Source organism: Cucurbita maxima, unplaced genomic scaffold, assembly GCF_002738345.1.
Source record: "Cucurbita maxima cultivar Rimu unplaced genomic scaffold, Cmax_1.0 Cma_Scf00036, whole genome shotgun sequence".
Taxonomy (NCBI): Eukaryota; Viridiplantae; Streptophyta; class Magnoliopsida; order Cucurbitales; family Cucurbitaceae; genus Cucurbita; species Cucurbita maxima.
Genome location: NW_019272052.1, coordinates 796,054 through 821,977, shown reverse-complemented (window position 1 = coordinate 821,977; position 25,924 = coordinate 796,054). Strand labels below are relative to the sequence as shown.

Sequence of the window (25,924 nt, the reverse complement as noted above, 5' to 3'; positions counted from 1 at the left end):
GTGGGGGTGGATTCTAAAAAGATAAAAGGACTGTAGGACAAAGCACGTGTAATTTGTGCAACTAACAAAAATTAGATGATGCACACAAATCATTAAGTTACCGTTCACAGTCTTTAAGTTGCAAAGATTAAGTGAACAAATGTTTTTCTTACTTGTTCGTTTGCACTTATAAATTTCAGAGCGATCTCCTCAAAGGATAAAATGTAGTTGATCTGCACAAAAATTCCGTCTTAGTAACAACACACATCTACATGAAAGCCAAAGAAAACTATTAATCTACAAAATCTCCAATAGTAAGTTGCAGAAACTTGATTGATATGACAACAATTTCTAATGATCAGTTTGGTATTAAGGAAATCACTTGGCATAACAATAACCATTTAGGAAGACAGATACAACCAATAAGTAAATAGGCAAACTAAATAGAATAAGAGAGAGATTTCACTTTAGCATAGAAGGATGCTGCTCTGAGATAATCCCTCGATGCTAATGCCCCTTCAGCCTGCATCATTGAAACAAATCAACCTCCAAATTGGCAGCGCTAGAAATTTTACAATATTATGATAAGAAAGTAGAATATTAAAAAAACTAGCTTTCACAATGCACACAAGCTGTCTAGCCAGTACCTGAGCCAGATAGACTTGATCTCTCTGAAGAGAATCACGGCAATGGGCTAGTGAGGCAGTGTACTCTTTCATGTCCAAATAAACCTTCCACATATCTCGGCCTTCATCGTTAACAGAGACCTATGTTAAAGGGAATAAATTCTATTACCATTACAATGTGGAATGAAACCCAAAGAAAAGGAAAGAAGAAGAAGTAAGAAGTAGAAGACATACCTGAAAAATGGAGTTTTGGTCATAAGCATAAAATAAACCTGCAGTCGCATCACTACATAATCCAAGGATACCCCTTGGGATTGCCTCTGCTGTCTGATCAAACTGGAGTTCCTCAACGATTTGCTCATTAATTCTATTAACAACCTAGAAATAATTAAGAATTCAAGATGCATTTAAAGCTAGAACAAGAGAATTCATAAATAAAAGAAATAAAGAAAAATGCATCAGATAGGAAACCCTGTGAGAAGGTCAAGAAACCTCGTCAAAATCTCAAGGACATGAATTCCCATACATGCCAACTTATTAAACACATACACACTAAAATCAGCTCCCTCATTGAGTTCAAAAAATATTCCAAAAGGTTGCATGTGGTACAAGTAAAAATAAAGTTTTATTGTAAAAATAAATAAAATAAAATAAAAAATGAACTAACATGAGTAGCTTAGTCAACTCACCTTAACCTTGTTACCAATTAGAAGCAAGAAATGAAATTCAGACACTGCCAAGGAACTTGGTTTAACAGATCCAGAATTTTCAGTTAACTTTGAATAATCCAAAAGAGCCTTATTTTCAACAAAATTTTCATCCCCATTTGATGAGCTGCAAAAAGGTTAGCATGAAAGGCTTATTAACAAAACAGTGTAATCGATTATATCGTTCATAGCTATGCTGATACATTAAGGACATTTGATAAACACTCTCATGTGTTTTTAATTCCTTTTTTTTTTCTTCTTTTTTTCTTTTTTTTTTTCGGGGCTATCTATTTTTAAAAGAGTAAACAAAGGACTACTCATTGGATTAATAAAATAAAATAAAAAAAGGGAAAAACAATTTCCATTATCAACTTGTGTAGGTTCATATGATCTTCATTTAACTAAAACTTGCTACACCACTTGAATTTAATTCTTCTTCATCTTCCTTAAGAAAAAAAATGCCAAATGGAATTAAGGAATTAATAAAATATTTATATCTTTGGAATTAGCCAGCAATAAGTAATTAAATTGATACTCTCAAAGATAAAATCAGAATATACCAACTCTTACCTATGCTGTGATCCAAAATTTAACTCTCCATGATAAATGCCAGCTCCAGAAAGCCATGCAAAATGCATCGCTCTTCTTTGCTTTATGTAGAAATGCAGTTCACTGAAATGATTAAACGTACCAATTTATAACGGCATTGTTCATCAATTTGTAGCAGTATGGATTACCAACTATTAGATGGTAAAAAGAAAATGAAAGGCTAATGAATAAAAGATTCCAAGCATCACTTGCCTATTAGGTATGTCACCAGGAAGCTCCATGAAATGCACTGCACGTTCTAAATAAGTAGAGAAGACAGTCTGGATATACATAAATGTAAGCAAACAGCATTGTTAACAAAAATACAATGTAGACCATTTATAATAGATTGGAACTTCTTTTTTGATGATAAAAAAGAATGGAACTAGTTTATACTTGGTAGAGTTAGATTTCTAAGGGAAGGAAAATGGACATTCAAATAACTTCTGTAGGAGCTCCATGCATAACTATCTGAGAACTGACCACTGCTGGAAGAGGCAGGACTGCCAAGGATATAGTAGAGAAGTGGGAAGCAATTGAGAAGTAAAAGACCCTAGACAAGATATCATATTTCCATGCTCTTTTAGATGGACCTTATATCTAGCCCCCTACGAATACCATGGGGATAAAACAAAGTGAAAAAGAAGCCATCTTTATAAGTACATAGCATACACTCATTTAATTTCTGGCCTTCAAATGTAAATTTATATTTTATTCATAATAACCACACAATTCTTCAACTCATCGTTCTACATCACTTCTAAACATTTTCTTCCTATTATATCTAACCCTAAATTCTCTGCTCAGATAATATGGAAATGAACTGTGGATAGGAAGAAAATTTGAGAATAGGGTGCTTCAGGGAGGGAAAATAGTGAAATGCAATATCAATCAAAATTTCAAGATCAATATGGATAGAAGATTAGTTCGTCACTTGAGAAACTACAAGAATTACAAGACTCAAAATTATAACATAAGAAGCCAAAATATGTATGTATGTATTTTATTTCACTGAAGAATGGAGAAAAGAAAGACACAAACTTCTGATGGATAGCATTAAGCTGAAATCATGACAAGAGGTCTTGGTTAACAAAATATTAAATGCATTGATTTTAGTTGGTAACCATTAATTATAGAAATTTTATAACTGCAGAAAATAATTATTACTGTGCAAATTTATTTTAGGACCAATAAAACATTTTAGAAACGTTTGTACATAGAGCAAAGCAATCTGAGCTAACTACAGAAACCTAGAAGGTAGATAAGGAGCATAATGTTCTAATAGACGTATACAAGCCCATCTACATAATTAAAACATAAACTTGGCGTCTACAGCCAATGAAGTACAACATAAATAGCATAATAGAATTGGCTCAATTTGGCTCATTAATACAATAAACACTTTCAAAGGCCGGGTGAGAAACACACCATAAAATTACATTTTTTTTTTAAGGAATCAGGGATTAGAAAATTAAATTACCTCCAACGATCCTATTCCAGTAAAAGAGTACAGTCGTGTTGGAGTAACAGCCATTACATAAAATCTCATTCCATTTAGTACACTAGTTGTTTCCATCTGCAAAAAAAACCAAGCCAAGTAAGAGTTGAAAGAATTGAAGTTGTGAACAGACAATTGTGGGATAACAATCCGTGATGACAAAATGAATTGTAGACAAGGAAGCAGAAAGTAAATTAGAAAGAGAACAAATTAATAGGGGAGGTATTTTTTCAACCTTCATCTAATACTTTGTAAAGTTTGCGAAGTTATTCAAAGGGATAGAGTGCTCATCTAAACTCATAGAATAGTCAGCTAATTAGTCGTAATGGCTAATCGAGACAAAATTTTGAAATTCCCAGAAAAAAGGGACAGAGTGCTCGTCTGAATAGAAATTTTATAATTTTTCTGACATTCATTAAAATTTTTAATAATCATATCAGGAAGTCAAGTAGGAAGAAAGAAAAAAATATTGAAAACTAAGATATGGAAAGAAAGACACAAATGAGCATTATGTACCTGTAAATCCATAAAAGCTTCTGGAAGCTCTGCTAATTCGAAAAGAAACTTTACATACTTTTCCTTTTTTTCCTTCTCATCCACCGCAAGTTCAAATAGTTGTCCATTGTCAGTACCAAGAATGACCTCCTTTGTAGAAGCTGCTCTTGAAAGTGAAGCGTGTATTAACAATAGTAAATTAATTAGAACCAACTATAATGCAAATTTCAACCAGTGAACAAAAGTAGGATTTGAAATCAACCTTCAGTTATATGTTGCCTATTCCAGGCAACAGTATTTACAACAAGACCTTTCAATCTGGGTAAAATTCGAGGTTTAGACCACTTTGCGTGCATGTAAAAAGTATCGGCACCAGCAGCACCAACAATTGTCGTGATACAATGACTACCTCCTGGATCAACAAATATTCTGTGGATGGATTGTTCTCCAGGCCGACCCACAGAAAGATCATAGTCTGTATTTCCAAATATGTAGTGTCAAGCAATGTTTATTTCATGTTATACTGAAAGATTTATGTCACAAAAGCACGATTCAGATAAAAGTAAATAAAAAGAAAGAAAGAAAGGGAAAAAAAAGGCCCGATTCTGATTTAAAGGACGTCCTGATCAATTTTTTTTGTAATATATTTACACATTTGAGCTAAAAACATAATAAAGGGTTGTAAATGTGAGCTCCAACTATATCAGAAATTAATTTTTTTACAAATGGGTCATGACTAAATTGAGATAAGACTACAGGACATCACTTTCCCTAAAGCTCAAGTATTATGAAGCTGAAAGCTACTTGAATTCAGTTTCAATTTCTAAATGCACCGCCCTCGAAACAGAAAAATATAGATTTCGATTGAGTCAGTTAAATGAACAACTTGATAGGAATGCATTTAGTTTGCAGCTCTTGCTCCACATCAATATTACTAGCAATATCACTCAGTACACGAGCCATCATACCCATTTAGGCGAATGATATTTAAAGACAAAAACATAACTGATCGAGCTTTTCGTCGTTGTTACTTAATTCCTGAATGAAATTGTTCCTTATCTAAAAAAAAAATCGTCATTGTTCAAATGTAATTAGATTAGATCGCATACAAGTAATTAGGTGAAGATGAAGAATCATACCGATCGAATCTCCCATTCCAAAGTCATAGCGGGTGACCCAACCTTTGCTGGTGCCTAACAAAATGACATCATTCCCAGCAGACATGCAGCTGATAACTCCCCTCCCTTTGGCCGCATACCTTTCCAGAAGATCGACGGTAAAAGCCGGCCTCCCTGGATCCATTTCTCAAAGCCTAGAGAGTTCAAGTGCCGAACCAGATAAATTGCCGGGAAATTCTACTCCGAGGAGCAGTTCGTCGGGGATCGCACGGGTAATTTGCGGGAAGGAGTTTACGCTCTTGGAAGTTGTGGAAACGCACCGTATTATTGCTTCCGGTTTGTTCAATTCGGTTTGCAACAGATGCCAACCGAGTGGTTCTCTTTTGTTTTAGGAACCGGTTCAACGACCGTTCGGTTGGTTTAGACCATCGGATTAAATCGTAAACGGTTTATTATTTAATTAACCGAACTGGATGCACGGGCGGTAAAAATATCGGAATGGATAACACTATCCCTCAAACAACTCATATATGTTGGGATTTCTTTTGACTTTTAAATTATATGAACTTACGATCTTACCCTTATTGTTTTAAAATATTTTAAAATTATTCATAAATTTCAATATATATAAAATCATAACCGATGAGGAAAAAATATTAATTAAACTTAAAATGTCAATTTTCATTCTAAGTTTGCAATTGTATGAAAGTGAACTCTAGACAATGTATAGCTTACCTCTATTCACCCTTCACTTATTCATATTATATGAACTTTTTATATATTTTTATTTAGTTCGAGGCAACCTGAAAGTTTTATCTCATGAACTCGAAACCGAACTGAATCAGTAAAATGAACCCAACTCAACCCAAAAGGCTAATCCAACCCAAACTATATTTCAATAATATAAATTTCTATTTTNATGAAATTGTTACAAATAAACCCTCCCATTATAATACCATTAGTGACATATGGCAAACTGGACAAACGACCCTTGAACATTAAGGATTGTTACAATCAAACCTCGAACTACTATAGGATTGTTACAATTTAGCTTAAGTTTTTAATTCTACCAAGTTTGAAAACATTAACTATAATGTTAGCCTTAAATTTTTTTTTTTTTTTTTTTTTTTTTTTTGAAATCTTATCATTTTTGTATTGATGATGTATTTTAATAAATTGTATTTTTAATCGTGTAATTGGAAGAGGGCAAAATTGTAATATTTTTCAAATTGAAGGTTTAAATTGCAAGATTGACTAAAGTTTCAAGTACATGTTTATGGTAAAATTGATCCAAACTAATATCAATTTGATATAGGAAGATATATATGACAGTGATCATTTGTGCTACTCTAAGATAGAGAGAGAGACAGAGAGAGAGAGAGAGAGACAGAGAGAGAGAGAGAGAGAGACAGAGAGAGAGTTTGGAATTTAAATTTTATATCTACGTATTTCATATGATTCAAGGACTAACATATCACCTTATACAAGTATTATAAGTAATTTCCTTTGTAGTCTGCTATGAACAATTACACTCAAAGCAAGCATGGAAACCACGAAAAAAAAACAACATAGACTATTTATATAAACTGCAAAGCACAATAAAGCAAGTTTCTTAAAAGAAAAAGGAAAACTATTTATATAAACTGGAAAACATTTTATGGTATTTTTAGCAATTATCCAAAATGGTGAGGGCCACTGGAGATTGAGCGAGCAGGCGGAACTCAGGAGTGTTCTTTGAAAGCCTGAAACTTGAAGATATGGTTAGCTTCAGATGCCGCTCGAGTCTCTTCCAAATACAAACTTCCTTGTCCAGTCTGATACCACTAAATACCTCGTGCGCCAGCTGACCTGCTTGCTGAGTGTACCAAACCAGAAGGATTCAGATCAAGCGTTGAGTTACAACTAAATTGTGTAAAAAAGTTGAAATCTTCTAATGAAGAGAAAATCACCTTGCATATACAGAATACCAGAGCCACTGAGTGCTGCGACCCATGGAAACCCAGTCTCCAGGGAGTTCTGCAGCGGCTTGTTCTCCCCCTAAAGGAGCGAACTGTCCCAAGTGCTTGTACCTTTAAACAGGGAATAATTTTTTATTTGGCCTCAGATGCTGGTGGAATTATATATGAACTTTCTCATAATCTAATCTTCTACAACCAAGGAAAATAAGGGTAGAATAATGCACCATGAGATAGCAATACAAAATCTCTTTATTCCATGTCAAAGAAGGTACTAAACAGTAGTTTGAATCAGAAGTACAAATGTGAAGGAACCTAAATTTTTTGGGTGTTTCTTAACTGGAATAATTGGACTCCTCAGACATGAATTGGAACTAACTTTTACCATATGTATATGTCGCACAGCTAAAAACTAGCACTTACGGCATCTCGTTGCTAGCACTTGAGATTAAAAACTTTGTGCATAGTCCTTGTTCCATATTTGTCATTTTGTTTTGAAAATCTGGCATAGATTTCTTGAGATATTCATTGAGATTTCTTCGATGGAGGTTTAGAGTGCAGCTCAAATCAGTGCCTACTTTCTTGGTACTTATCATTTATCAAAGATTCTAAACAATTGAAGATTCTTAGTGAACTTGATCTATTTCTGCCTTTTTTTTTTCGTTTCTTTTTTTCGTTTTCTCACACAAAGACATTTAAAGCATGGCAATCGAACATTATAAAAGATGTTTGCTTAAACTGAGAGTACTCTTCATTCGGTATGGAACATGGAATAGAAAGGATTGCAGCAGACATACCGAAAGGGTAGAAACTGATAACGTCCAGAACTCTTAAAACGTCGAGGGCCTTCAGGGTTCTCAGTACACTGCTCCCTACGGTTGAAGCACCTGCTAAGATACGCACCTTGTTGGGCAGCAACCTGAACATGAAAGCATTAATTAAATACTGAGAGCTGAGTTGAACATGCAATTTTACATCAATGAAGATGTGCAATTACCTGTGCAGTAGCTGGTAGATTTTTCATCTGCGTGTCAGCATGAGAAAGAGCCGACTTAAATCCTTCAATATCTACTTCGTTCTCATGTCCCTGAGAATCTTTCAATAGATCTTTTACATCACGTAGATGTTTGCTCCTCAAATATATTTCTACTTGAGGATATCTAATGAGGATATCACCTATAACATCTTGAAATTCTGTAACTGTCAGGGTTCCAGAGTTATCTTTGTCTGCAGCTTCAAATATGGCGGCAATATCTTTCTGGTGAAAATACCATATTGCAATTGATAAGCAGTCAAAAACTATAGTAGTTGATTCTAAACTAATGCGAAAAATCCCTCCGCAGCCCAAGAGAGTCCCAAAAGTCAAATTCTTGAAAACTGAACAGAATTTTACAACTTCAATAAAGTGGTAAAATGGATGAAAATCTAGGATCTTCAAGAACATCGATCAAATCTGATTGCTGTAAGAAAATGCCCCATCAAAATCAGTTTTCCAGATAGACCTTGTACTAAAATATAATCAAGCAGCTATAGCATCATATACCATAATTTTGCGTTGGTCAATTGTAGCACAATCACCAATGGCATACACATTTTGAGTGCCCTTCACTCGAAGCCATTCATCAGTGGTTAGAATGCGTCTACTACCCTATATGTCAGAAATAACTAATAGTTAAGAATAGAATAACAGCCCATGGAAAGAATTAGTGCATCATGAGAAAAATATACGACAAGATAGAATGAACTTTTGTTTTATCCATTCTTCCTGGCCGTACTTAATACTCACAAACACATAAATCTTAACCAACAAACCTGGCCAATTTGCTCCATGAAATCCTTCACAACAGGACGAGTCATGATGCCTGTAGACCACACAATTAATCCATGCGGTATTGAACAGACTTCTCCAGATGATTTCACCTTCATCTTAATTTCCTTATCAGATACACTGACAACTCGACATCCTGTGTGCACATCAATACCATCTCTTTGGAATTTTTGTTCGGCAAATGAACTAATTCTTTCATCAAACCTGCATTAAGCAACCAAGATTTCATCAATTTGTCAAACCAATAAATCAATATAAAACGTTGGTGAGATTGCCAGGAGAGAGCCTTGAATTAGTCTCTTAGGGTGACAAAAAAAGCAGGGTTAGTTTGAACTCTCAGTTCTTCCTTACGCATTCAAGATGTGATCTCCTGATTGAATCACTGAAATTTTCACCAGATCTTTAACCGTAGGATATAAATTAACCAAATCTTCTTTAAAGAAGTCGTGAAGCTCGGCAGCAAATTCAACCCCGGTGGGACCCCCTCCAACAATAATGAAATGAAGATTTCTCCTTCGCTCTTCGTCACTTAGACTAGGAATCACAGCCATTTCAAAGCAATCTATCACACTTTTGCGGATCTTCTGAGCATCTTGCACTTCCTGAAATGGTTACCCAAATCATAACATGGGAATTTACGGTGATCAACAAAAGAAGCAAGGACAGGGACAGACAAACTGCCTAGCAAAATGTCAAATGGCCAACCCCAAAGAGTTGTATATCAAACTATGAAAATAGAACTGCTTACCTTGAGAAAATGGCAGTTCTCCTTGACACCAGGAGTATTAAAAGTATTAACTTGCGCTCCCATTGCTATTACCAAATAGTCATATTCTAAAGCAAACTCCCTATTTCCAACCAAGTTATTGTCAACTAATGACCGGCAGAAAACCTTTTTGTTTGCAGCATCAATCTTAGTGCATTCAGCTTCCCAGAATTTAACTTCACCTTTTCTCTATTGCAGAAGGAATATTGTTGTAATTAGGAAGCTTCATAATTTCGATTAAATACGAACAAAAATCACTATTCTTCACAAAATTAAACAACAACTATACTCTTCTCCTAGCGAATTCTTTTTTCTTTTGTGAAAATGTACAGTTTACAGCTTATTCATGGGGTGCTTCACACAATTCTATCTGTAATACACAATTTTATTAATTAATTTAGATTGGAAGTCTTTTGAATTAACCCTTAGAATCAAGCTTAGGGACCCCTAGGCTGTGTTCTTCCTCTCTTTTTTGACGATTACATGGTGTCAAGTTTCCTATAAAAAGAAAAACCATACTCTTCTCCTAATTCATTACTTGCATAATATGATGCTATTGATCAAATTGAGCACATGACACAAATTACCTTCTTCACGATGTTTCGAACAGGTTCGACAATGCTCCGTGCTTCAACTGATCCACATGTAACGCTAGGCAATAAAGGAGTAAATGAGAAATAATTCTGAGGCGAAACAACCTGAACATCATATTTCGATGCATCCAGATCCTTGAGGAAACTGGTACCGGCCCATCCTGTTCCAAGCACCAGAACTCTCTTTTTTGGGCACTCCTCAATAGGACAGCTAGCGTCTGATTGTGAATCTGCATATGCCAATAGACCTCCGCTACTGAAGCCCAAACAAACCATTTCAGAGTCAGCTACTTTAACAAATACAAAACTAAAGATTTGATTAGTCCCCTTGAGATTCTTCCATTTAGTACTACAAACTACTGAAAGAAAACAGAACTGAAGCAAACTAAATGAGAGGTTAGCGCTCAATATAATTTTATAGATTTCATCAATTTTTAACCATCACAACTGACGATTAGTAAACTACTTCCATTTTTAGAATGTAAAATATGAGCAAACCAGTGGGGGATGGAGAAACTGAGAGCTAAAACATGAAAATCAGAGCTTAAAGTTTCGAGATCTACGCCATGGTTTCAGTGACCATCCATTACCGTCACTCCATCGTTATACAAACTTAAATAATCTATTCCCAGACCCATAGTCGATCATCCATGATTCTTGCAACTCGTAACAAAACAATTTTAAAGCTGTTGAAAGTTAAAGCAACAAATCTCAAATCAGGTCGAAGAAGGAAAGACATTTTCCTCGATTCTTTCTTCTATCTCAAATTAAGAGTGAGAAAAATACTGTTAGCTATGTGAATTTAGGAAGAATCAATGAAAAATAGAACGCGAGGAGAAGCAGAAACCTGAGCGTGCTGATGACCAGAAGCTTTGAGTATGTAGGGGAGCCATGAAAAGCTCTCGAAGCTCTAGTGAAGAAGGAGAAAAATCTCATCTCAGCCAAGAACACAATGAGAACTCGGACAAACAGAGTGGGTACAGAATAGTGTCGAAGAAGAGCTATTTGATTGTATGACAAACAGAACGGGCGTAAACGCGCTAGATAATTTACACACAATATAAGTATATAATTTAAATTATACATAATTTATATATAAATTTGATATTAAATCTCAGGAACTGGATAATTATAATTATTTTTAATTTATATTATATATAAAAATTAAAAATAAAAATTAAAAAAAAAAAGTATCCTCGCCATTTTGTCCACGTAAGCTTATAATTAGTTGCTACTTATGCCACGTGGACAAAATTTTGTATAATTGGATGAGGGCTTTGGCTCTGACGCCAAAACATTGCGGATCTACACTTACCAAATCCTGACATCTGTACTATTCTCGTTTTACGTTTATATATATATATATATATATATATATTTTTTTTTTTTTTTTTCCTTTTTTTAAAAGTTCTCTTATTTAATTTGATTTGAAAACTTCAATTCAATGAAACACTAATTTTTCCTTTTTCAAGTCAATGATCTGATTCCTGAGTCTTAAAGTTATGATCCTTAAAAAAAGACTTTTAATTAAGAAAATAAATAAAATGGAAATTGATGTCAACTCTTCACATGTAATTCACATGTAATGATATGTAATTAATTTGTCTATAATTTAGGAGATAAGACTGCTTAGAGTAATTAATATTAATCAACTCTGTTTATTGTTAAGTTAATATTAATCTATTTTGAGTAAGTATTAATCCATCTTCAACTTACCTTTTCTCTCTTTTAAAGTTATTCTCTATTCTTTAACTTTTATCATTCTTGGAAAAAGAATATGTGTCACAAAATGCTTATGCTCATATCATTTTTAATTATATATATATATATATATATATATATATATCAATTTGACATAACTATTCAATCCTTTACTCGGGTATGTTTTTATTATATCGAGAGAGAAGACAGAATCGAGGCGGTTGGAGTCTCGTGTTGAAACATCATTTTACTCTTGTAAAATTTTTTCAAGGCCGAATAAGAAAGGTTTGTACCTTCCACTGGCATACTCTTCTAAGTCCAATAATGATTATGAGAAGTAATATTTACATGACCCCACCTATTCTTCCATGCTCTTCTTCTAATGTTTCTGATACCAACTAATTCATTGAGACATACGGTTTTATCCTAAATTTGAGCCTCACATTAAATTAAGTAAAAATTAAATTAAGAGTATCGTACTATGCTTAGAAAAGAAACGTATACGTATTTTAAAAATAACATAGGACAGGACATTAAAACACAAAGAACTGCATTCCAGGCGTAAAGGGATGCTCTAAAATGGCTGTCTTATTCTGAGTTCCAACAAAAATGTTCCAAGCTATTACCAACAAGGCTTTGCCTTTTCTTGCTCCTTTTTGGATTTACAACCTTTATTGGATTGTTTGCCAAGAATAGTATCAACATATAGCTTAAACCTATTAAAAAACAATTATTGATTTTTTTATTTTTTATAAATTCAAAAACATCTTTAAAATATTTTAAAATTTTAAAAATATACCTAAACATAAGTATTCATAAATTTTTTAAGGCCCAGTAATAATATTATTAAAATTTTTGAAAGTTTAAAATTACACACTCACTCGAATGGCTATAAAATAAAGAAACGACATGATTATTAAAAATACTTATTATTATAAAATTAGTTCCCTGATAAAATAAATAAAATTTTCTGTATTGAAAAATTTTAAAATATACCTAATAAAATAGATTAAAAAAAACTTAAAAGAACCAAAAACAAAATAAGATTTAAATTAAAAATTATATTATAGTTTCTAAATTTAAAATGTTTTTAATTTCGTCTAAGACATGTAAATAATTTTGAAAAATATTTAATTTGTTGTTGAATTTTCAATCTTATACCTTCTAAATTTTGTGTTTAATAAAATTTAGTTTGCCCTAAAAATCCCAAATAAACATTATTATTCCCAAAATGTCCCTAATAACCCTCGCCGTCATTCCACCGTGCAAAATGCCTCACTCAACGACCCCAAAAGTTTCTGGTATTTTCTATAAAGTGCCCGATAAAATATGAAATTAGAGACGTGCCCAATAAAATATGAAATTAGAGGCGTGCCCTATTCTTGCATGCCAAGTATCACTGCACTGTCCACCGCCTCACTTTTTCTCTTTTGCGCGGAAACAGGAAAGATCGGAAATATAGGAAAGATGTTTGCCGTTGCTCCGAGCAGCAGCGCCCGACTCCGCTGCAACTCACCGAACCCGCTCCTCTCGATGCCGGCGACGATGATGGCGACGGCGTCATCTGTACGGTATGTTGTCTTCCTCGATTGTTGACGCTCTGTTAATAACTGAAAATAGAGTCTGTGTTTGGCATCCGGTATTTTTTCCTCATTTCGTTTTTGTTTGCATTTAGATCGAATGTTTTGGACTATATATCTGGGGGAAAACTATTGAAGTATTTGGTCGTCTTCCTGAAATAGTTAGGTTAATCGTTTTAATTTCTCAGTTGAACTACTTCAAGCATTGGGAATTTGGCATTATTGATATTCCTCTTCCTGTTGGGAATTTGGTTCTGATTTGATCTTGATATAGGTACAGGGATGTGGTTCTGAAAGGATGTTTCAAGCCCAGCCAAGTGGTTGTGCCCCAATGTCGCCGATTGGGTTGTGCTAATTTGGGCCCAAATCTTGTTTTATTTATTAGCAATACTAAACAGGAACCTTGTAAAGAACTGAAGTTTTCCTCCTCTAGAGGTATGAAAATTTTTAACTGTCGAGTTTCTGTTTTGGTCTGAACATTTGCACAGATATTGTTAAGTCCTGAAGTGTACACAAATTGTGATGATAGATTATAAAACATCTCCCTTTTTGTTTACTCTGTCTGGGGATTATACTCTTGATTCTTGATTTAAATTCAATAGGATAAGCTTATCTTTGGAAATCGGTGTATGAACAACCCAAAACCTTTCTCTGTAGTACATACTGATAACTGGTCTCTTTGGTATTCTTTTGGAAGAGTGCATTGATCGTATCATTCAGTGAGGATTTTTACTGCATTGTTCTCGTATCTCATGATACTTTAACCAACTTTTGGTATTTAATTCAATGCCATAATATTTGTAGTTGGAGAAGAGATAATAATTTTCATTCCAAATATTATGATTTCCAGGAATGGTAATATCACACCTTTCTGCAGCAGCATCCCCAACTCTATGTGGGGAACAAGGTAGTCTATTCCACAAACTTCCACTTCTACCTCCACGAAAGTATGCTAGAAAGAGTCCTCAAGCATTCAGAGACGATTCTTACGGTGTAAAACGCCACTCTATGATCACCAAAAAACCAGAATGGTGGTGGAGGACTTTGGCTTGTGTTCCATATTTGATGGCTTTGCAGATGTCTAGTACAGCATATTATCTCTTGCCCTTGTTGGAACACTTGAATGTTGATAATCTTATATTCTATGTCCCCGGAGCTGTTCAGAACTTACCGTGGTGGTTCCCCATGTTGTACGTCAACCTCGCATACTTCGGAGTCGTGAGGAACAAGGAATTGCCTCATTTCATTAGGTTCCATGTCATGATGGGGATGCTATTAGGAACCGCACTTGACATCTTATGGTATACAAGCAATTTCATGCCACTCATACATTACAATGGTACATACTCAATGCAATATTGGGCAGCAGTGGGGTTCATCTACATTTCCATCCTGTCCTTGTGCATAAGGAGTTCTCTCATAGGGACTTATGCCAAAATACCATTCATTTCTGAAAATGCTCTTATCCATACCTTTTTCAGTACAGGGCGATATTTTCGACCATTCTAGACTGCAGTGAGGTATGTATATGAGTTAAGAGTCGTAGAGGTAGATTAATAAAGAACCATATTAGGCTTTTGATCAGATATTGTTTAGGGATTAATAGAGAGCCAGATTAGGCCTTTGATCTTATGTTATTAAATCATGTGAGCAAAACTGGGTTTAAGATCTTATACTCTTATAACTGTTGGTCATCTATCTGAGTTCTCTCAAAGCTTTTTTCTTTTTTTCCCTCTACGTTAGAATGAAATTCTTCAGATTTGGTTTGTGTGTTTCAAGGAGACAAGAACTAGCTGAATTCTTGTGGTTCGATTCATAATCAATAAGCAGTTGATGAACAACTATGCAATGAATTAGGGATACTTTTTTTTTGGAGTGAAGCTCTCCTTTTATGAATTATGAGTACTTTTGAAAGCAGCGGTATATATATATATATATGTTCTTTCTTTTTAAGCACTTTAGTATATTTAGAACTTTTAGTTTTTTTTTACTTGATCACAAAGGTCCCATTTTATGACCATAATTTGTTTTCAAATTTCAAGCTATAAAAATCGTTTTAAAATTTTATTTTTGCTTTTGGAATTTGGCTATAAATTCAAATGCTCTCCCAAAAAGAGGAAAATAATTGTTAAATAAATACAAAATATCAACTACCTATTAAATTGGTTCAAAATTATTTAAATTTTTTTCTTTTTGGGTATTGTTTCATCATCAAATCAAAACTCAAATAAGATGCTCAGATTAATAAATAAAAGGAAAAAAACTGAGGCAGAGCTATCCGGTAATTTTAGTTTTCAAGGTGTGGTTTAGATAAAGTCTTACAAATATGTAGAAGGAAGAGAAACAACAAAGTCGTTGTAGTATAGTGGTAAGTATTCCCGCCTGTCACGCGGGTGACCCGGGTTCGATCCCCGGCAACGGCGTTATATTTTTTTTGTTTTTTTCTGCTCATATACGATAATAGCCGTTGCCAAAATCTTGACTTTTTGGCCATTTACGGATAAGGGTCATTTGAATTCTTTTTGTAATTATTTGGGCATTGCCCTTGATTTTGATTTGGATATTTCAAGAAAATTTTTCTGAACTCAGAGAACAAAAAAATGATCATATTTAATCAGCCTGATATTTGGATGGATGCATTAATATACGCTTGGTTTTGATGTAAAACTGTGAACTTTTAGTTTTACCTATTTCTATTTCTCATGTACACTGTTTTTTCAAAATTTCTTCAGACAACAGTGAGTGAACGAGCTCTTGCAACCTGCCAGCACCAGGGCTTGGCCTGAACACCGAATCGTTTCCACGCACCGAGCACGGGTCAGCTCCTCCTTCCGAGCTCCCAATACACCAAGCCCCTGCTGAAAATCTGTTTTTTGTTCGAGCAAGCAGCTCTTTATCTATCTTGTCCAACACTGGATCATCCTTGGCAAACTTCCGAGCGAATGGAGCATTGCTGTTCACCATTTTATTGAAGTCCTTCATTGTCAAAGACAGTGGATGCTGCTTTGGAGGATTGTCCCAAGCAATGTAATGGAGGTCGTGACTTACTGCGGTGCCGCGAAATTCTTCATTGTTGCAGATTACCGTGTGAAAATAGCCCTCCGGCGACGAGAGAAAATTCGTGTAATACATGAGGATGGTTCGTGGGAGATTATCCCATCCCCAAATGCAATACTCGACGAACGATCGAGTTAGCATTACCCATGCCGAACCTACAGTCACAATTTTTAAGGTAAGAAACTGTGTTCTTAGACCTATAAGTTTATACCAAAGAAATATTAGAAAGTACTACAAACAAGAGAATGTCGAACATGAAATACACGTCCTAACAAATATTTAATATAACAGTCCAAGCCTACTGCTAGTAGATATGCCTTTTCCTCTCGGCCTTTTGGACTTCCCATCAAGGTTTTTAAAACACATCTCTTAGGGACAGATTTCCACACCCTTATAAACAATGCTTTGTTCCCTTATCCAACCAATGCGGGATTTTACAATCTACCCCTTCGGTGCCCAGCATCCTCGTTGGTACTTGTTCCCCTTTCCAATCGATGTGGGATCTCTCAATCCACCCTCCTTCGGCACCCAGCGTCCTTGAGAGCACTCGTTCCTCTCTCTAATTGATGTGGGATCTCACAATTCACCTGCTTTTGGTGCCTAGCGTCCTCGTTGGCACATTGGCCGGTGCTAGTTTTGATACCATTTGAAATAACTCAAGCCCATCACCGACAGATATTGTCCTCTTTGGGCTTTTCTTTATGGGTTTCCCCTCAATATTTTAAGACACGTCTGCTAAGGAGAAGTTTCAATACTCTTATAAAAATGCTTCATTCTCCTCTCCAAACGACGTGGAATCTCACAAATACATCAGAGAAAAAATGCACCAACATTTGGATTAGTGCATGAAAGAACTGGAATACATACTAACCTGTAAACAACTTGAACGATGTCGGAAGCGAGCGTCTTTGAGTCGTCCAAGAAAGTTCCGATTTTCTGGACAAGTAAAGACCTGGATCAACGATGATCGGTTTCGCTCGATGACTCCTGAAATGATACATAGAAGATAGTTCTCATAACATGAAAATACTTAGAATTACAAGATCAAAACAAAACTTCAATGCATTAACTATTACTTACAATTTCCACCCCGCAATCTGTGAATGCTCAATAAAATTGAAATTTCTAGTCAAGTTGGAGAACACATAAAGCAAATCTGCAATGTTGAAAACAATTTAATCACATTGAAATACATTCATCAATAGGAACTGGAAGTGTACTAACCATCTTGTGTCATCAATGGATAATCTGAAGCACTTAAGTTTATAAACCAGTCCCAATCCAAACTCTCTCTCAACAAAATCGCTATCGCTTGAAGCGTGCAAGCGATCATCGTAGGTCCTTTATAAGTAACCAAATTGGACTGAGCCATTACACGCACATTCTCGACCTCATTGAACGTTGAATCAGCCTTTACAAGATTAGTCAGCTCCAATCTTTCACGAGGCGGAGCCTCGAGATCCATGTGCAGAACATATTGATTCCTTGGGTGATATACAGCCTGCAATGTCCTCATCATTCTGCGGCTATCCCCCTTTGTACCTGAAATTAGATAGGCCAATCTTGGAGGTTCCATTTTCAGAACACCACTAGCTTCTTCCAATGATCTTTTTAGTTCAGGCTCAATGAAATACCCACTAGAATCCTCCTCTTTTGGGAAAGGTATAGCATAAAATGGCAATTGATTATCACTTTGTGAAGGAATAAACAGCCCAAAAGTAGCTGTTAGAAGCAGGGAAACTGAAATGAGCAGACTGGCAAAGAATGGGACAATCCATTTTCTATCACGAGAATTCATGTTCTTCCTCATCCATTGCTGATTTAAAAAGCTACCCACATTGGCTTTACGCCCAATCATTCCAGATAATGCTATTAACCACAGATTGATATCTCACAAAATTACAAGTTCTATCACTCACTGCTCTGCCAAAACCTCCAATGGCCTTAGAAGAAGAGGAATAAAGAAAATCATTGCTCAGAAACAACCATCACAAGCACAAAAGTGAAACCCATTTCATAAAAACAGCGATCTGTCCACAAACCGACGGGATAAATTAAAGAGAAGTAACTCAAGATTGAAATGTAAGAAGAACAAAACGGCAACGAAGTAAATGCAATTAAGTCGAATCACCCAATTAATCAAAGAACAAATAACAGAGGATTTCCTCAATGTAAAAACACCAACAACGGCGCGTTGTTCCAACAAATTCAGATCTAAATCAATCGAAGTAAATTACAGAGCAATGCCACGGAAACACTCGAACTGTGAGCTCCACAGAGCTCATAAGAGAAAGAACAAAGAAACCAATAATTGGGAAATCAAAAGGGGGGAAACAGAGAATCCTTACTGGGTATTCAGAGAACGAATCAAAGCCCCATTTGGAGAGCTCAAATGAAATGGGGCTGAAGAAACTTAATAGCGAAGACTTTTGGGCTGGTTTTGAGTTGGTTCGATGGGTCAGGAACAGTAGGTGATCGGCCGAGGGAAAAGTAGAGCGTAAGAAAAGAGAGTGGAAATGGAGAAGAAAGCGCTCCCTGTGCGGACATGGCCGACTGAGCGGATTTGGTTTTGCTTCAAATGTTGGCAAAATAATAAATAAATAAATATTCAATAAAAATTGTAATATTATTTGTTTTTATCTTTTTCCGACTTTCCCACGCTACACTTTGGCGCGTTTAGTTCACCCACTAATAAACCCAATTATAAAATTTAAATATTTAAATGATTAGTTTAAAAAAATTGTTCCTTCCAACTAATGATTTAAATATTGAAATCCATTGTCCACTAGAAATGGGTCGTGGTTAGAAAATTCTTCTCATTTGAATAACTTTATATTGGGTCAATTCGACCATTCAATCAATGCAAGAGCAACAACGTGTGACTCCAAATGATTCAAATCGTGCATAGCCCTGCACCTATTTAGAGAATATACCTAGGTTCAACAACACAAGATGTACAGTAAAGAGGTTCAATCTTACCTCTCACCACCGTAACACCGTTGTCCCTATCTTACCATTCATGCAAGGACCAATTGAACTGATATTTGGGTTGAATACCATCCCATTATACATATGAGGAAGGACAACCAAATTTTATCTCTACTCTTATGCTATTTTAACCATGTTGATTAGGTATATACATACATCTATCGGTGTCTGTCTACCGTTTTCTGCTTTACGTTTTTTTTTCTCACCATGAAATATTGACTTTAATAATGCTGAATACCAAATTTTTTCGGCTATTTTTCATTTTGAATAACCTTTTTTAGCTACGGGTCATAATTTATTTTCCATTATTAAAAGTGGGTTGAAATAATAGTAAATAATACCAATAATAAATTTATAGGTATTTAAAGATAATAAAGTAAAAAAAAAATGTGTGCTAAATTATTAGAAGTTAGGCGCCATCCAAATTGGTTTCCACCAAGGTTGTTGGGGAACGGAAAATGGAAGATCAAAGGAAACAGCATTTTAATTTGGTAACTTAGTTTCATATTCTCATTAATTGCACTATGAATAGGTGGGAAGATGGACAATAATGTGAGTGAATTTAGCTCAACGATAAACAATAATTGAAGGTAATCATTTATTTGAGGCAGAATGTTTAAATTTTTCGCCTCAACGAACCCAAAAGATTCTTTCAAGGAGCATCGTAGGAAGGAAACTCCTTAAAGATAGCCTCCTCGACTGCCTTGGCTTTCTCCTTAGCTACCTTGACCCCTAGTTTTCATTCCTCAACCCCCCATCTCGAGCACTCCCCTCTAATGTGAACCCTAAGAAAGTGTCGGGTGGAGTCAATATAATAGAGGAATATCCCACCTTCAAAAGTATACAATTTTCTTATGCTTAGCTCGACACCACTACGACTAAAAGTGGCAGCAAATCTTTCCAGAATAAAGGAAGGAGGAATCATAAATATTTAAATCATGCACAAAATAATGCATTTGAATGGCATCAACCAACAAAAGTGCTTTTCTAGCTAATGGGTTTCATATCATTTTTATGTATAAATAAATTATCCATTCAAAAAAAAAATAATAATAACAATAAAATATGTACTACTTGAAATAAATAAATTTTTGAAAATGAAATGATTAGAATAAAATAATTAGAAATATTATGATTAAAAAAAAAAAAGCGAAGAATTAGCAAAGCAAAGGCATGACGGCCCCCGAGTTTCTCTCTCTCGCTGTGTGTTGTGTCCAATGTCATATCATATCATGCAAGAAGGGCATAAGAATAAGCCCCTTCCGCACACGTCATTGCCTTCCCTTATACCCAGGTCTCTCATTTCTTCATTCAAATTCATTCATCCCTCCATCCCTCCAACGCCCCCAACCCTTTAATTTTCCACGAGATCTATCGCAACGCGTTCAATATGAGCGTGTATCGAGATTCTTTCTATTTCCAATAAAACCCCATGTTTTTTAGTTGATTTTTTTTGGGTTTTCTTTTTGTTTTCCGCGATTTCTCTCCGATATCGTTTCTGTGTTCAATCTGGATTTGTGATTTACAGAGTTAATCGGAGATTAGAGAGGGAAATGGGTAGTGGGGTGGATGAAAATGGGCTCGTGTTGTTTTCTTGTGAGGAGTTGAGTGAGATGAGTGGGGTTAAGTTCGGTGGAGACTTTGTGGAGGTCACTTGTGGCTGTACCAGTCATCGATATGGCGATTCTGTTGGAAGGTTGAGGGTTTTTGTTAATGGTGAACTTGAAATCACCTGTGAATGCACTCCTGGTTGTCATGAAGGTTTCTCTCTCTCCCTCTCTCATATTCAGTATGCATTAACATATCTTGAATTTATGATAGCTGACTTCTTTACTCGATTTTTATGGGGTTTCTTGTGATGAGATTCAAGATATAGTTCTTCGTTCTTTGTTCTTCTCAGTTCTGTTTTGATTTTTATGCATGCTTTGGTGGGTTTGTCCTTGTGTTTGTCTTGTCATGGATTTGAAAAATGAGGTTTGACGTTAATGGCTGTCACTTTCTGTCCCTGCATTCATTGGGGCTGTGGATAGGGTTAGGGTCTTAAGAGGATAAGAGAGGTAGTACTACGGATGGGGAGTTTTACGTTTCAAGTGTGTTTTGTTCATCAATTTTTGACAGTGGAGAGCAAGAAACACGTATGGTTTCATTTTTACCAATTTTCAATGATTCATGTGCCAGTTCTTGAGAATTTCTTGTTAAAACTTGTTAGAATTTGTTTGGAATGATTATCCTAAGTTCTTCATAAAAAAAAAAGTGTTTAAAAAGTCATCCCAAACTTACTCTCTTGGTAGCTTCAAGTCGGTATTTTCAAATTCATTATGAAATAATGGAAATGTTGTCTAGTTGTAACAGACCAAGCCTACCACTATCTGATATTGTCTTCTTTGGGTTTTTCCTTCAAGGTTTTAAAACGCGTCTAGTAGGGAGAGGTTTCCACATCCTTGAGGTTTCCACATCCTTATAAGAGATGCTTCCTTCCTTTCTCCAACCAATATGGGATCTTACAATCCACCCCTTTAGGGGCCTAGCATCCTCGTTGACACATTGTCCGGTGTCTGGCTCTGATACTATCTGTAACCGCCTAAGCCCACTACTAGCAGAAATTGTCCTCTTTGGACTTTCCCTTTCGGGCTTCCCCTCAAGGTTTTAAAACGTGTCTGTTAGGGAGAGGTTTGAACATCTTTATAAGGAATGTTTCGTTCCCCTCACCAACTGATGTGGGATCTCACACTAGTTTATGGTCCGGAGTGCTCTACAGTTGCTTCTTGTATTAGGTTTTTGGTACTAAGGTTCTGTTTTTTACTTTCTTGTTGGGTAGATCGATCATAGTAGCACACTACTTCTTTTGGTTATCCATGGCTGCTTTTATTTTATGATATTCTATTTGGTGAAATTTATTTTTTCATCTTGTCTTGACACAATAATGCGTTCCACTTAAGGATATGAGAGCTTCGTTCTTGTTCATGATTGTGTATCTGGTCGTCAAGGACATGAACAGGCAAACACCGGAGGAAAGTCCTTAAATAGATCATTATGTTAAGATCCATCCAGATATAGAACACAAAGCATAAGCTTGTAAAGATCCACTATCTTTCGGGTCAGTTCGTTATACAATTTTGATATGTTGGTTGTTAACCGTCATATGAAGGATGGACCAGATAAGCTAAAGATAGTGTGAGATTTCACATCGGTTGGAGAGGGGAACAAAGCATTCTTTATAAGTGTGTGGAAACCCCTCCCTAGCAGACGCGTTTTAAAATCGTGAGACTGACGACGATATGTTACAGGTCAAAGCGGACAATATCTGCTAGCGGTGAGTTTGGACTGTTACAAATGAGAGCCAGACATCGGGCGATGTGTCAGCGAGGACGTTGGGCTCCTAAGGAGAGTGGATTGTGAAATCCCACATTGGTTGGAGAGGGGAACGAAACATTCCTTATAAGGGTGGGGAAACCTCTCCCTATCAAACGCGTTTTAAAACTGTGAGGCTGACGGCAATACGTAACGAGCAAAAACGGGCAATATCGACTAGTGGTGGGCTTGGGCCGTTAAAGATAGTATCTTAGTGTTGTATTAGTGATGCCTCTCTCATGTGGAAATTCTTAAAGTTGAAGGTCCTTGCATGGATTTGTTATCTTATCAGTATAAATCAGATTGGTTGTAAATGATGGCAAACGGGCATGTTTTTCTTATTTGATTACTCTGCTTTATGGATGAGGTAATATTTGAGATGATCCTCGTAAGTCTTAATATTTGTTGTATGATCTTAATTCTTGTTCCGTATTCTTAATTTGAATTATAACATGACGACTAGACAAGTTGAGTCCTGCTGCATTTGAGAAGCACTCCGGACGAGAAACGGCTCGAAAATGGAAGAACAATGTTTGGGTCATAGTTGATGGAGATAAGGTTCCACTCTACAAGACTGTGCTCCTCAAGTACTACAACCAGGCGCTAAAAAGCAGCAATGGATCCAGTAGATCCCAAAGCGGACGAGTCTGTCATCGTGATGAGTTTGTTCGATGTAGTAGATGCAACAAGGAACGCAGATTTCGACTTAGAACAGAAGAGGAATGCCGAATACACCATGATGCATTGGCTGATAGTAATTGGACATGTGCTGATCTACCATATGACAGGTACGTATAACTTTGAGATTGCATTACACTTGCTTGAGCCGGTCTTAAAAAACATCATATGTATTACTCCTTTTTGTTTTGCAGAATAACATGTGACACTGATGAAGAACGAGCGAGTCGGAGGGTTTATAGGGGATGCAGCCGTTCGCCAACGTGCAAGGGCTGCACTTCCTGCGTCTGCTTCGGGTGTGATATCTGTCGTTTTTCAGAATGCAGCTGCCAGACTTGCATCGACTTCACAAGGAACGCAAACGCTTGATTCTGCAGAACAATTCTTCTGCCCTGATTATTCCCATTTCATTTCTTTGTATGATGCTCTTCTCATACAACATTTCAAGGACATCCAAGAAGAGAAATATCAGGTTAAACTCGGCCTTATTTAATGTCTTTACTGACCATTATAGCAGTACATTTAGATTCAGTAGTTCTATTGCCTTTCTATGATGAGTTTGTGTGACATTAACATAACAACGTATTGGCATGCGATTTTCATGGCCTGTTTTGTGTGTCTTAACGGGGATTATTAATGGCGATTAGAACTTGAAAACAAGTCGAAGTCACTGCAATATGCAGAGCTTTGAACTTGTGATGAAAAGGCAGAATGAGTATTAAGAGTAAAGTGGTTGAATAGAGGTGGGAATATTGAATGCAGTGGTTGGGTAGGAAATGAGGGTGTTGAAGCAAAGTGAAAGGTATAGCGCAGAAAACATGTCTCTTCTTCTGTGCTAAAACGACCAATTCATCATAAATGAGAGGCAGCTGGAAGCTGGAATTCTCTTCGGCCAGGAAGCTGCCTACTTTTACAAATAGGAATGGAATATTCTTTGTGGATAAGAGCTTTCTCACTTTTGATTCTTCCTATATAAACTCTGTTGTGGGGCAAAAGTATGTGACATTCCATGAATAAGTAACACACAAAACCTTCAATTCTCTGCTAACAAACACAATTTGATAATTTGACTTTCATTCTTCCGTTAATAGATATTGTCCATTTTGACCTGTTACGTATCGCATCGCAGTTAGTCTCACGGTTTTAAAATACGTCTACTAGGGAGAGGTTTCTACACCCTTTCCCCTCTCCAAGTAGGGAGAGGTTTCTATACCCTCATTGGTTAGAGACTACTAGGGAGAGGTTTCTACCCCCTTTCTCCTCTCCAAGTAGGGAGAGGTTTCTATACCCTCATTGGTTAGAGAGGAGAACGAAGTATTTCTTATAAAGGTGAGGAAACATCTTTCTAGCAAACATGTTTTAAAACCGTGAGGCTAATGGTGAGTTTGGACTCTCAAGAACGTAAGAACATGACAGCAGAAAATTCGGAAAAAAGTGATATTTTGGAGAAAACATTGAATACTTAAACCCACCAAATTTACCCAAATAAATGTAGAAAGCTGAAATCTTTTTAAATTTCATTAATTTCTGGTCGCCCATACCATTATTACATATCAATTTTTTGTATCCGACAGAACTTAGAACATACATTGAATTATCAATTTCTGTTCTTCCATTTTCAGCACCACATTCATTGAGATCTTCCTCCATTACACAAATTTTTAATTAATTTTGAATCATTTTTCCTGTTTTAAGGGGGGAAAATCCAGGTGGGTAAGGGTCTAAACAGTAGAAAAATCAAAAGGAATATGAACACCATTGAAATCATGGCTAAGAAATGTTAATCGGACATTAGACAAGCTATAAGCTAAGTTTTGATAATAATCTAAATCACATTAGAGGCGCTTCAGCGATATGATCTGATAATAGCTCCACAGAAAGTGCAAATAATGGCTCTCCAAGACCTCCAATAAAATGGGACGGAACAGAATCTAGTGGCGGTCTTCATGTCGGCGACGCTGGCCCCGCCGCCGCACCGGGAACAAAATCCAGCCGCCGGTTTGCTCCGCCGCACCTGACGAGTCTGATCCACGAGAAAACAAAAGCAAACCATTTCAGTAATTTTTCTCTTCTAGCTGCAGAGAGAGAGAGAGAGAGAGAGAGAGAGAGAGAGAGAGATGGGAGTTTGAAGTGCATGAGAGGCGATAAAGGGTCGACCCTTTATATAAAGATTTTTCATCCTCCCCGACTTGCAATACCCACAAAAATTAATTGAGCAAAAAAGAAAAAAATCAATATAATTAAATTTATGACTCATTTTCTTTCAAAATAATATTAGTTTCAAATATTAATATAAGCAAATGCGTGTTTATATTTATATTTTGTTTTTTTACAAACAAGAAAAATAGGGTTTTTTTTTTCTTAATAATAAGAAAAGGTTGAAATTAAATTTATAATTTAAGGGGGGGGGGGGGGG

The 25,924-nt window shown here is 35.9% G+C and overlaps 6 protein-coding genes and 1 non-coding gene across 10 annotated transcripts in view; 3 read left to right on the top strand and 4 right to left on the bottom strand.

Moving 5' to 3' along the window:
- The window catches only part of LOC111468106 (vacuolar protein sorting-associated protein 18 homolog), a 13,981-nt gene extending 8,656 nt beyond the window's left edge, over positions 1-5,325 (bottom strand). Inside the window, exons 1-11 of the mRNA XM_023113175.1 lie at positions 5,033-5,325; positions 4,156-4,368; positions 3,915-4,054; positions 3,381-3,476; positions 2,114-2,181; positions 1,883-1,984; positions 1,295-1,439; positions 840-983; positions 627-746; positions 446-502; positions 153-212 (exon numbers count right to left, since the gene is read on the bottom strand). Coding sequence (XP_022968943.1) covers positions 153-212; positions 446-502; positions 627-746; positions 840-983; positions 1,295-1,439; positions 1,883-1,984; positions 2,114-2,181; positions 3,381-3,476; positions 3,915-4,054; positions 4,156-4,368; positions 5,033-5,195 — 1,308 coding nt within the window. The 5' untranslated portion in view covers positions 5,196-5,325. The remainder of the gene's footprint in view (positions 1-152; positions 213-445; positions 503-626; positions 747-839; positions 984-1,294; positions 1,440-1,882; positions 1,985-2,113; positions 2,182-3,380; positions 3,477-3,914; positions 4,055-4,155; positions 4,369-5,032) is intronic.
- Positions 5,326-6,438: 1,113 nt separating this feature from the next.
- LOC111468157 (external alternative NAD(P)H-ubiquinone oxidoreductase B1, mitochondrial-like) lies at positions 6,439-11,191 on the bottom strand. The gene is made up of 10 exons (XM_023113275.1): positions 11,001-11,191; positions 10,148-10,409; positions 9,543-9,749; positions 9,146-9,396; positions 8,779-8,998; positions 8,510-8,614; positions 7,964-8,224; positions 7,764-7,885; positions 6,961-7,080; positions 6,439-6,866 (listed from the first exon to the last, which is right to left on the bottom strand). Exons 1-10 carry the CDS (start codon positions 11,087-11,089, stop codon positions 6,779-6,781), a joined length of 1,725 nt encoding a protein of 574 aa, XP_022969043.1. The 5' UTR covers positions 11,090-11,191; the 3' UTR covers positions 6,439-6,778.
- Positions 11,192-13,211: 2,020 nt separating this feature from the next.
- LOC111468245 (protein TIC 20-IV, chloroplastic-like) lies at positions 13,212-15,275 on the top strand. Of its 2 annotated transcripts, none has more exons than XM_023113398.1 (3): positions 13,212-13,425; positions 13,715-13,869; positions 14,285-15,275. In XM_023113398.1, exons 1-3 carry the CDS (start codon positions 13,241-13,243, stop codon positions 14,941-14,943), a joined length of 999 nt encoding a protein of 332 aa, XP_022969166.1. In that variant the 5' UTR covers positions 13,212-13,240; the 3' UTR covers positions 14,944-15,275. The 2 variants fall into 2 exon arrangements, with proteins under 2 accessions (XP_022969166.1, XP_022969165.1); XM_023113397.1 differs by having other exon boundaries at positions 13,709-13,869.
- A 510-nt stretch (positions 15,276-15,785) lies between these two features.
- TRNAD-GUC lies at positions 15,786-15,857 on the top strand. The gene has a single exon. It is a non-coding gene; the product is annotated as a tRNA-Asp (tRNA).
- A 181-nt stretch (positions 15,858-16,038) lies between these two features.
- On the bottom strand, positions 16,039-19,057 carry LOC111468190 (beta-glucuronosyltransferase GlcAT14B-like). Of its 3 annotated transcripts, none has more exons than XM_023113322.1 (5): positions 18,840-19,057; positions 17,716-18,521; positions 17,572-17,647; positions 17,363-17,478; positions 16,039-16,646 (listed from the first exon to the last, which is right to left on the bottom strand). In XM_023113322.1, exons 2-5 carry the CDS (start codon positions 18,347-18,349, stop codon positions 16,135-16,137), a joined length of 1,338 nt encoding a protein of 445 aa, XP_022969090.1. In that variant the 5' UTR covers positions 18,350-18,521; positions 18,840-19,057; the 3' UTR covers positions 16,039-16,134. The 3 variants fall into 3 exon arrangements, with proteins under 3 accessions (XP_022969090.1, XP_022969091.1, XP_022969089.1); XM_023113323.1 differs by having other exon boundaries at positions 17,716-18,434; XM_023113321.1 differs by having other exon boundaries at positions 17,716-19,057.
- Positions 19,058-20,650: 1,593 nt separating this feature from the next.
- LOC111468302 (protein ULTRAPETALA 1-like) lies at positions 20,651-24,519 on the top strand. Its single transcript, XM_023113477.1, has 3 exons — positions 20,651-21,240; positions 23,294-23,618; positions 23,703-24,519. Exons 1-3 carry the CDS (start codon positions 21,033-21,035, stop codon positions 23,875-23,877), a joined length of 708 nt encoding a protein of 235 aa, XP_022969245.1. The 5' UTR covers positions 20,651-21,032; the 3' UTR covers positions 23,878-24,519.
- A 484-nt stretch (positions 24,520-25,003) lies between these two features.
- Positions 25,004-25,626, bottom strand: LOC111468360. The gene has a single exon (XM_023113549.1). It carries the CDS (start codon positions 25,559-25,561, stop codon positions 25,355-25,357), a length of 207 nt encoding a protein of 68 aa, XP_022969317.1. The 5' UTR covers positions 25,562-25,626; the 3' UTR covers positions 25,004-25,354.
- Between the last annotated feature and the right edge of the window lie 298 nt (positions 25,627-25,924).

Bases quoted from the DNA above. Each gene is read 5' to 3' on its own strand.
- LOC111468360 (XM_023113549.1), bottom strand. From the start codon at position 25,561: ATGGTTTGCTTTTGTTTTCTCGTGGATCAGACTCGTCAGGTGCGGCGG.
- LOC111468157 (XM_023113275.1), bottom strand. From the start codon at position 11,089: ATGAGATTTTTCTCCTTCTTCACTAGAGCTTCGAGAGCTTTTCATGGC. The intron at 9,750-10,147 runs GTAATTTGTGTC...CTTCTGCAATAG, and splicing joins TTCGAAACATCGTGAAGAAG to AGAAAAGGTGAAGTTAAATT. The intron at 8,225-8,509 runs GTATATGATGCT...TATTTTCACCAG, and splicing joins TTGACCAACGCAAAATTATG to AAAGATATTGCCGCCATATT.
- LOC111468190 (XM_023113321.1), bottom strand. From the start codon at position 18,349: ATGATTGGGCGTAAAGCCAATGTGGGTAGCTTTTTAAATCAGCAATGG. The intron at 17,648-17,715 runs GTTAGTACACTT...TCAACATTGCAG, and splicing joins TCCATTGATGACACAAGATG to ATTTGCTTTATGTGTTCTCC. The intron at 16,647-17,362 runs GTTAGTATGTAT...TTGTGACTGTAG, and splicing joins ATCGTTCAAGTTGTTTACAG to GTTCGGCATGGGTAATGCTA.
- LOC111468302 (XM_023113477.1), top strand. From the start codon at position 21,033: ATGGGTAGTGGGGTGGATGAAAATGGGCTCGTGTTGTTTTCTTGTGAG. The intron at 21,241-23,293 runs GTTTCTCTCTCT...CATGACGACTAG, and splicing joins CACTCCTGGTTGTCATGAAG to ACAAGTTGAGTCCTGCTGCA. The intron at 23,619-23,702 runs GTACGTATAACT...TTTGTTTTGCAG, and splicing joins GCTGATCTACCATATGACAG to AATAACATGTGACACTGATG.
- LOC111468245 (XM_023113397.1), top strand. From the start codon at position 13,241: ATGCCAAGTATCACTGCACTGTCCACCGCCTCACTTTTTCTCTTTTGC. The intron at 13,426-13,708 runs GTATGTTGTCTT...ATCTTGATATAG, and splicing joins GCGACGGCGTCATCTGTACG to GTACAGGGATGTGGTTCTGA. The intron at 13,870-14,284 runs GTATGAAAATTT...TATGATTTCCAG, and splicing joins GAAGTTTTCCTCCTCTAGAG to GAATGGTAATATCACACCTT.